The 10352-nt window shown below is 40.8% G+C and overlaps 1 protein-coding gene across 2 annotated transcripts; it reads right to left on the bottom strand.

The window, feature by feature from the left end:
- Positions 1-56: 56 nt before the first annotated feature.
- polk (polymerase (DNA directed) kappa) lies at positions 57-8319 on the bottom strand. 2 transcript variants are annotated; one of them, XM_015972510.3, is made up of 14 exons: positions 7947-8319; positions 7663-7782; positions 7417-7569; positions 6964-7095; positions 6725-6875; positions 6430-6639; positions 6116-6240; positions 4172-4338; positions 4051-4083; positions 3867-3963; positions 3110-3281; positions 2041-3015; positions 1507-1555; positions 57-1393 (listed from the first exon to the last, which is right to left on the bottom strand). In XM_015972510.3, the coding sequence occupies exons 1-14, from the start codon at positions 8124-8126 to the stop codon at positions 1312-1314; spliced, it is 2646 nt and encodes an 881-aa protein (XP_015827996.3). In that variant the 5' UTR covers positions 8127-8319; the 3' UTR covers positions 57-1311. The 2 variants fall into 2 exon arrangements, with proteins under 2 accessions (XP_015827996.3, XP_054587428.2); XM_054731453.2 differs by having other exon boundaries at positions 6116-6249.
- Between the last annotated feature and the right edge of the window lie 2033 nt (positions 8320-10352).

Raw genomic sequence — 10352 nt, forward strand, 5'->3', positions numbered from 1 at the left:
GGGTTTTATTTTCTTTCTTTCAATCTGAAACCACCAATTCACAAACAAAGAACATATTCTCCAAAAGAGAGAATTCAAACATTTATTACAATTCAATTCAATTCAACTTTATTATCAGACTCAAGGTCCACATTAACTATAAGAGACATAAAAATGATACAAAAGATTATAAACAGGGTATCTGCAGGTTTAAGGGAGCCAGATTTAAGACTTTTTAAGACCTTTTTAAGGCCACTTTGACCAAATTTAAGCTATTTTTATAATAAAATTTAAGCTATAATTTCCATATTGCCTGGAACCGGTGCTAACCGCGTCGTGAACATGGGATTAGCCATCTAGTTACCATTAATGTTGCACTTCCCATGGCGCAAACTCCCACTAGCATGCTCATCTAAAAATAGCCCCTTTCACAACCAACCAAATGTGTACGGTTCCGCTTACGCCAACATCATACACAAAAAATGCTGCACTAACTAGAAATTCACGAAAATTTTATAGAAATAAGAGAATCTTGTTTACTGGGTCTTTGGTAATTTAAGACCTTTGGAAACTATTTAAGGATTATTTGTCATTTTTAAGGATTTTTAAGGCCTTAAATTTGTAAAAGCAAATTTAAGACTTTTTAAAACTTTTTAAGGACCAGCAGATACCCTGTATAAAAGACATGCATACCAGCGTCTCCACATGGATGACTGGTAACGCACTGCACTAAAATGGGGATCAACCAGCATCTGCACAAGTCTGTTCTTAAGAGTTCTTCAATCGCAAGATAAACCTGTAGAGCCAATTCCTCATTATGGCTTGGAAGGTCCTGACATGAGCATTACAAAATAAAAGACTTGCACTACAGGACCGAGGCTTCCCTAGCAGAGTCCTAAATGCATCGTTGTAGGCTACTTTAAGCTTATGCAAGCTGGCTTTCCTATACTTACACCACAAAGGTGTGCAGTAGGTTCTAAAAAGGTGGATTTTTATCTTATCAAAACACACGTGGAATTTCCTGACCAAAATATTGACTTGGGCAGTCTTCATTATTAAAAATATCAATATAGATTTAAAAAATAACATGAAATTATTTAAAAACAATTATAAACTGTAAAATCACAAGCAAGTTTTACTTATCCTTGTGTTTAGTTAAGCACACATAAATAAAATGGCATTAGCCTCATTTAGCCACAAAATCTGGAATTTAAAAAAAAATATTTTCCAAGAATTAAAATAAACAAGTTGCCATCTTGGTTTGTGCAAGTGCTCCACTTCCAATAAATAACAGCCTTCATCCAGATGTGGACTGATGTTCGTGGGTCACCGTCACCTGAAGAACTTATCGATGGTGTTGCAGACTCCGAGGCTTTTGGGTTTTTTAGACGGGGGAAAGGAAGGCGTGTCAGTTCTGAGAAATACACACCAATGAAACATTATTAGTAAAAATTGTATTTATTACTACAGAAAAATATGAAAATGTAGAAACGCCTTGTTTTTAAAGCAATAATCGACCCGTCTCACCTTTTGTTTTTACTTTTACTGGCGTGTCTTTGCAGATGGAGTCCACTGTCTAAAAACAAAAAGAAAAAATAAACTCCTTTCTCCATCCCCAAAAAAGAATTAGACATTTCCCGAGGAGGAACACAGATGTTTCTGATCTTTCAGCAACATAAAGACAGCAATTCCAAAAGTGAGTTGGTTTAAGAGAAAACCAGGCTTTGGGTGATTGTAGGAAAGCAAATAGGTGAGAAAGTGATTTAGCCATTTCCCAAACCGGGTCAGAGGGGGTGAAATGAGATGTCTGCTTGCTGTCTGAATCAATACAAACTCCTCATACAATGTCACAGTCAGTAAACAACGGGGTCATAGGTCACCGACAACCCTCGAAATAGATAATACGTCAATTCATTCCGAAGAAATCAAACACCTACAGTTTATGGACAATTTTTAACGATGCTGTGCAGAAAAAAAGACACACCTGCTCTTTTTTTGTGTTTTCTTAAACATTACAAGTCCAATATCGCTGGTTCTGGTGGAGAATAAACACACGCTTACCTTTGCTATTTTTACCCACAGAGGGTTTTATGGATAATGTCGTCTGACCTCTGAGCTCATGCAGGACCTCTTGGTTCAGGCAGAGGTCAACGTGCCGGTTGAAGATGGTGAGGTCATCCGTTTCTTGGGTCAAGTAGCACACGGGGCAGATAAGAACCGGACCTGACTGATGCCCCTGCAAGGTGACGGGTTTCTGCTCGTGTTCACTCAGCAAAACCTTTGGAACGGAATTGTTCTTGGGGCTGTCTTCCTGAGGAACGCTTCTGCTCAACTCCTCGCCGTTTACTGGCAGCTCTTCGACCTCTCTGCTCTGTTTGTGCACCGTCTTGCTTTTTTGATGTTCAGTCTCCAGGTCGAACTCTGCGCCTGAAACTCTGTTGGGCTTTCCTGCAGCCTCGCTGAGACAGCTGTCTATGTGTCTGTTGAAGACATTCAGATCAGCGGTCCGGACTTGTTTGAAACACACCGGACACGTGAGAGCTTCTGTTTGTGTCCTGCAGCTTGATGTCGATGCTTGAGGCTGCACGGGCGAGGCAGATTTGTTTTCAGAGAAATCCAAATCTGCGCAGTCATCTCCACGCGGTTGGGTCGATGGTTCTACATCCTCCTTAGACAAGGCTAAGTTAACCATTGATGATTCGTCCCTACATCCTTCATCTTGTCTGCTTGAATTTGCCGCCATGAGCTGCAGTCTTTTGGCATGAGCTCTTTGGAAGAACGACTGCTGAGGCTCCTCTTCAGTTGGTCTTCTCCCTAAGCTGATTTCCTTTGGTTTCTGGCTATTCTGCACTTCTAGATGGCCCAAAGGCTGGGAAGCCTGGACAGGTGGGTTGGAGAGTGGATTCTTTTGAAGGTTTTGATGTATTTTTTGGGAAGATCGACCACAATCCACCTTTCCTGGTTGAAGAAAGCCAAGGATGCTTTTCTGCATGGGCGTCTTATCGTCCACGGAGATGAAGGCAGAGATTCGAACACCTGTGTGCGCAAAAACAAAGAATCCACTCAAAACATCAAACGATGGTACACAAAGCATTACAAATAGATTTGTTTTAAATAATAAGTCCATTACCCATGAGCCTCAGTCGGAGTGGCTGGGGGCTTTCGTTTTCTATTTCCATTTTCAGTAAGTCCTTAGCAACAGCAAAGACGTCCTCGGCTGTAGCAACAGGGTAGGGGAGGGTCTGCGCCCTGGTTTTTACTTCAAAATTGACATTCTTGAGCTTGAGCGTGACTGTTTTACCCTAAAAAATACAAAACAGTTAAAGCCATTCCTGTCTGCTTTCCACCTTATTACCAACACAATCAATAGCTTGGTTCAAAAGGGCCGAGATAGGAGAGAGAGGGAAATCTGTGTGATCTCCCCCATCAGTGATGGATCTTTCAAATGCTTTTTGTGAGTTCTCATAGTGATGTGATCATCTCCCAGGGGTGAAACCTCCAGGGCTGATAGTGCCCCCCCCTGTTGTCACTTTAATGGCCCTCCATTTTCTCGTGCCATCAGGGGACTCTGGCAGGGGGGCGATAGTTGTGCCAAGCTATCTGGTCCTTCTCTATTCTATCGATTCAGACACAAATGGACAGGTTAAGGTAATTGTATGAGCTTCAGTCTGAGTGGAGGTGATGCTTGGAAGTCCAGGAATAGTCAGGATGGCTGCTTTAACCTCTTTCTGTGTGCAGTAAAACTTTTGTTTTTGTTCAAATGTTTACAGAGCTTGCTTTTTTAATTCATGCCAACAAAATCACATTATTTTTGGACTTATTGGATTTCAGAATAGAGACTTTAGGCTTGCTAAATAGAATAAAATAAAAGTGCTTCTACTGTGTACCTTTAGACCTTCCTTTTTCAGGTCTTCAGCCAGATCTTCACAGAGCTTCCTGCATAGCGAGAACTGCTCCTCGGGTTTACTCAGTTCTTTAAACGTCCTATCAACATGAACCACAAATCAGAGGCTACACACAACAGGTACGTGATATATTTAGGGCTAATGATGGTTTGTCAGAAAAACGTGCCTCTCTGTGCTCATGCTTTTCCTTTCTTCATGCCTGAATGGAAGCAAAAGATAGAACTGATCGTCTCGTTTGCTTCTTGAATTTATTTTCTCTGCTGGATTTCACTAAACACATTTAATACCTTGGTATATGCGTGGATCCCAGACCCAGAGAAATCTGCATGAAATAATGCCAAGACGTCTCTGAGAACAGCAACGACAGCAGCGCCATCTGCTGTTGGAGGTGTGAGCAGGTGGTGATACCCAGAGCCTTCAGCATTTTTTCATTCACCTTCCCAATCCCACAAATCTGAAATAAAACCCAAAAAAAAGCAGATTATACTTCACGTCTTTAATTTCAGCCATCTGTCCCACATTTTTACTCTTCAACTGACATTTTTGAATGTCTTCAAAAAGCAAAAGTGATCACAAAGTCTAAATTGCTTTTTTCAATTTAGATGTCAACACTTTTCCACTGATCACTGGTATATCTGACACAGGCTTTGGGTAGAAAAACAGCATTGTGGCCTTCTGTCATTAAGTTGTGATGAACAAATTTGGCTGGGAAGGCTAATTTGAGCTAGACTTAAAGGTTGAATATGGAACAATTTAATAAAACGCAATATTTTTAATGAATAATTTCTCCACAGGGCGTTTAGAGGTGCGCAGAATGAAGGTACATCATTTCCTTCAAAAGCTATATTTTAATTAAAAAGTAATCAAATATTTATTTTGACGGGCACATCACTGGGTTTATGTTTACATCTACCAGTCAATAGAGGGCACCGTTGCAAGTTGTCAAATACAGTAAACAGTCTGTTCAGCACAGCAAGACTGGCCCTGTGGAAAATGGCGGACTCGGAAAGTCAAGCAGCTGCTTCTGAGCCCAGGAGATGTTTTAACGTTAAATCCTGTTTAGGGCTGCACGATATTAGAAGAACCTGCGATATGCAGTGATCAATACTGCAATGACGATATTACTTGCGATAAATTAAAACTGATGTCGGGAACAAAAATAATCAAAAACAAAGAAGTTAAAAAAAAGAAAAATATCATAAAAATGAGAAAATGTGAGGAAAGGGAAAATGAACAAGAAAAGGCAATCAGTGGATCCCGGGAAAAGCAGAATCAGCAGAAAGAGCAGAACAAAGCTAACTCAGGTGTTTGCTAACCATCGGAGGCGGGCATCTAACCTACGATAACCCACCCAATTAGCCAAATGGGTGAAGAGCTCTATTTGATTTGTTAAAGAGCAAGTCACCCCCTACCAGATTCTAACTCCACTCCCACTTCATGTTTAAAAAATGCAACAAATGCTGTTGCCTGGCAGACCGAGGGGGCGGAGCCGCTAACAAATACACACACAGGCTCACGACAGTATTGTGACATCATAATGTACCAGTTTACATCATAGCATACCTCTTAGCCAATAGCGGTGGCAGATTTAAATTAAAATACAGTGCAGAGTTTTTACCTGACAACTGCACAACACTGCCAGTTTTAGGCAGAATATTTAAATTTTAACTAAGATGCACTGAAGTACCAAATTATTGACGACACGTGTCTGCAGCACGATTAGACACTCGTTTATTTAGTTTATCAGCAAAAAAAAAGTTTATGTGGGGGTGACTTGCTCTTTAAAAAACGTCATGCTTCTGTTTGATTGACAGAATGCATTATGCATTATGAGTAGCAAACATTTGAGCTGACCATTCATAGAGATATTTGCCTGTTCTTTGCGAAATGCATATTGCGCATACTGATATCGCGATAGGTGTTATTTGCGATATATTGTGCAGCCCTAATCCTGTTGTAAAATAAACCTATTAGTAGAAATTAGCCCTTAGCATGTAGGATTCGTCACAGGACATGGTGCTGGCTGGTCACTTCGTGTATCGGCAGCGAACCTGGCCTCCCGAAGGCTAGAAACTTTGTTCTATTGTTGCAACTACAACCTCCACACACTAGATGTCACTTTGGTGTTTGTGTTCCATATTCAACTTTTAATGATTTGCAGTTTAAAGTTAACGCCCACACTGGCACAAAGAATGTTTTTCAGATTATAATTTGGGTGATTTCTGTCGTACTTTGCGAACAGGAAGATCCTGGATGAAGTCCATGACCGCTCCTCTGGTGGAAAGAAGCCTGAACTGTCCGTTGGGCTTATTCTTGTCACTGCACACCTTAGCTAGCATCGTGTTTGGAGCAATTCCTAAACAAACTGAAGCATTAGTAAAGCCTAGAGTGGAGGATAACAATGATTATGCACAACTGCCTTACATAAAGACTGATTACTCTGCAAAAGCTAAATCATTACAAGGAAGTTGCTTGAAAATGAAACACTAATAGAACTAATGGAAAAAAGTGGGAAAAGTCTTAAAAAAAAAGGATTTCCTCTCACCTGCGCTAGCTGTCAGCGTGGTCTTCTGCTCAATGCGGAACCGCATCTCTCTCACAGCCTCCTCCACAGATGTCCCAAACACCTCAAAAGCACCACCGGTACTTCCACCAGAACCAGGTAGGGATGGAGAGGAGGTTGGACTGTCCTCAAACAGGACGGGGGAGAGGTCTGTTACCTCCGCTTCCTGATGAAGCCGAGTCTGCTTTTCATCTGGTCAAAAGAAAGTTCAAACAACAATCAGATTGATCTCAATTCATAAAATAAAATCAGTGCAGCTCAAACAATGTGTCTTTACCTGTGGCTAAGCTCTGGGAGCGATAGCGATGCGTACGCGAGGACTCTGGCCAACTTTGTCTCTGCTCCAGGTGGGCTGTAAAATCTAAGTAGGCTTCATCCAGGCTCATTGGCTGGAAGTGAGGATCATAGTCGGAAAAGATCTCCCGGATCTGACAAATTAAATTCATGAGAACCTTGTTTTAGGATGTCAAAGAAATGCATGTCCTTATTCAGCGCCTTGGCGGGGTTTCCTCTTACCTCATCACTCACAGCTCGGTATTTATTGAAGTTCGGGGGAACAATCACCAAGTCAGGGCAGAGTTTTTTCGCAATAAAACCAGGCATGGCGGCTCGAACGCCATACTTCCTGGCGTGGTAATTAGATGTAGACTAAAAGGAAGAAAAAGGCAAAATATTTACTTTGAAATCCATGTAAAGAATTTAAATGACCACGAAACAGATAAATGATGGGAATTAAAAATCAACATGTTTTAGAACATATTTTCACTGTTAAACTCTGTAAATATAAAGACTTGTAGTTCACTGTAAATGCTTACAGTTGCTGCCTTCTACAAATAAAATAGTATTTTCAACTATGCAGAAATGTCACTCAGTGCATTAACCTAAAACTATAATTACTCTGATATTTAAGTAAATAAAAGCCAAATCAGCAGAGTATTTGTCTTGTTCCATCAGCTGTCATAAACTCACCAGCATACTCATGGATCCCACAGCCATTGGCCTCTCCTTCAGCTCAGGACAGTCTCTCATCTCTACAGCGGCGTAGAAAGCGTCCATGTCCACATGGACAATCACTCTACTTAGATCACAAGTCTTCTCCAACTCTGAGACCATTTTGTCCACCTACAAGCATTTTTCTTTCTTTATAAAGCATCGTGTTTGATAACAATCCATATAGATCCATCCTTAACCTGGCTTGTGTATTATGTGTCTGACCTGCGTTTGGGCTTTCTTCAGCTGCTGCTCTGTGATCTGAGCCTTTTGGAGCATCATTTTCTCAATACGCTGGTTCACCTGCTGCTCTCTCTTCAGCTCACTCTCGTAAAACCTGGATCCCTACAAACAAGGAAAAACATATTACTTCTGATGCAATCCAAAAAAATAAGCATCAATATTTTTAGGCTAAGTATTTTTTCTGCAGTCAGTCGTTTATTATCAGGTAAGCAGAGTGGATCTGTATGTATGCTGGGTTATTATGTGTTGTTGAGTTGTGTCTGTACCTTAGACGTATCCATGATGATTTTATTGATCTTGTCCCTGTCAAGACCCTCCATGCCAGCCTTGTTGTCATTGAGCGCCATTCTGGAGAGAAAGTTCCCTTCTTTGATGGATTCAGCTCCATTCTCCATTCTGCTTAGTTGGGTCCTGCTCTTTGTTACCGTTTCGATTTTAGTTCCCATCAGCTGATCCAGCTCGGAGGCTGGAAATCATTCTGTCCGCATGAGAAACTCGGCAGAATAATTCCGAGGCGTTTTTAACTCTAAACTAAATCAATACAGATGAGTTTGAATCACAAACTACCCGTCTAACGTTCATTTCCCTACATGTTTTGAAAATTAACGACAGTGGCAATTTTGGCGGAACTTCCGCGTACGTAATAGTCGACGACAGCGGAAGTATATTATAAAAAGGTGTGTGTTGGAGGTGACTTTATTCAAATAATTGTACTTTTGTATTTTACTGGAATTCTGTTGTTTCCTGTTTCTCAATAATAATAATAATAATAATAAATAAATAAATTTTTAAAAATTGAAAAAAAGGTGTGTGTGTGTGTGTGTGTGTGCGCGCGCGCGCGTGTGTGTGTGTGTGTGTGTGCGTGTGTGCGTATGTTATGCTTAATTTGAATTCAACTTTATCAAGTTCTCTGACAAAACCAAACAGCTAAAGCTTCGTACTATTTCACAGTTCCTCTACCACACCTTAACTCAAGTGAGTCTTTGGATCTTCTACGACTCTCAATAACTTTAGCTAAGAATGAATAAAAAATGTAAGTACTTTTTAAAGTGAAGATTAAAGGTTGAAAACAATTTTAGCTTTTTTTTAAGTACCCCACTGGGTGTTTAGAGATGTGCAGAATGAAGGTACAGTGTTTCCTTTAAAAGCTATATTTTAATTAAAAAATAACCAAATATTTATTTTGACAGCACTACACTGTGTGTTTGTGTTGGTGTGGCAGGGTGGGGAGATGGGGGCCCGGGCGGGATTTGATTCCCAGACTCCTGGGTGAGAGTCATGCACGCTAACCAGTCAGCCAAAGGGACATCCCCTTGGCCAAGTAGCCAGGGTGCATGATCAATCAGGACACAGTGACAGGACGCTCACACTGTCACATCTTCCCCCCTCTTTCCACAAGCACGTCCTCATGCTCCCGTGCAGGGTGCCACAAACTTCACATCCATGGACCTACTTGACAGTACTACATGGATCCTTCCGACAACGCCAAGTGTGGCAAGGTGGAGAAACTTGGGCCCGGGCGGGATTCGATCCCCAGACTCCCAGGCGAGAGTCATGCATGCTAACCAGACATCCCCTTGGCCAAGTAGCCAGGGTGCATGATCAATCAGGACAAAGTGACAGGACGCTCACACTGTCACATCTAGCAGCCAAGGGCACCACTGTAGGTTGCCAAACAGTCCACAGCGAGGCTGGCACTGTGTAAAATGTCGGACTCGCAACAGCTGCTTCTGAGCCCAGAAGGTGTTGTTATCCTTCTCAGAAGATGAGCAACCATAAAAGATCTAAAACCACTAAGAGTTTAGGTGAAACCTATAACAGATGGACCCAAATAAAAAAAGTTCACGTATTGGCAGCGAACCTGGTATCCTGACGGCTGGAAACCTTGTTCTATTGTTGCAACTACAACCTCCACACGCTAGGTGTCGCTTTGGCGTTTGTGTCCGATATTCCACCTTTAATCAAAAGTTTTTTCACAGAATAGTTGTATTGAATTTTTTAGATCTTTTAAATTTTGATTTCACGTAATTTCCCAGATCCAAAGTTTAGATTTTTTTTCTCTGAATTCTCAGGAGTCAACACTGTTTCAGCTGTTTTAGTGTGCTTTATTAGTCTGGCTCATTTTTATTTGAAACAACAAAACCTCAGCTCTGTGTCTGGGTTGGATTATTATCTGAGCTTCAGCACCAACCTGGGGAACCTGCTTTTGAGCAACATGTTTTTGTGACTTGGACTTTCTGCATCGTCTCACATCTTGTACATGCTGTGGCACAGAAAAATGACTCTGAGAAACATCATTAGGACTGTGTTATAGTCGCTCTGAGCAAGTTTAACTCACAAGTACAAGCTTTCCCGGCCTTTATTAGCACAGGCCTATGATTTTTATTATTTTGTAAAAGGGCATTATTAAAGTACATTTCTATTAATAGAATTTTGTTGTTTTTTTTTAATCAAGGATTATCTTTTTAGTTTTCAATATTAACTTTGACAATTCAGCTAAATAAAATGTGTTATTACTACTAAAGCTAAAGTATCTCAGTTTCAAACTGAAGTTTTCAAAGCCTGAGACTGTAAACTCATCCTCAAAAAAAGTTAGAACAAAGAAATTCTAAAACTCTTATTGTGATTTAAGTGCATTTTGTAACTCTGCAGGTTGTTGGATTTTTTTTACT

The sequence above is a fragment of the Nothobranchius furzeri genome, chromosome 17 (genome assembly GCF_043380555.1).
Source record: "Nothobranchius furzeri strain GRZ-AD chromosome 17, NfurGRZ-RIMD1, whole genome shotgun sequence".
Lineage (NCBI taxonomy): Eukaryota > Metazoa > Chordata > Actinopteri > Cyprinodontiformes > Nothobranchiidae > Nothobranchius > Nothobranchius furzeri.

Excerpts from the sequence above, each read along its gene's own strand:
- polk (XM_054731453.2), bottom strand. The coding sequence starts at position 8,126 with ATGGGAACTAAAATCGAAACGGTAACAAAGAGCAGGACCCAACTAAGC. Across the intron at positions 7,570-7,662 it reads TGAAGAAAGCCCAAACGCAG|GTGGACAAAATGGTCTCAGA; the intron begins GTCAGACACATA and ends AAATGCTTGTAG. Across the intron at positions 3,964-4,050 it reads AAAAGCATGAGCACAGAGAG|GACGTTTAAAGAACTGAGTA; the intron begins GCACGTTTTTCT and ends TCATGTTGATAG.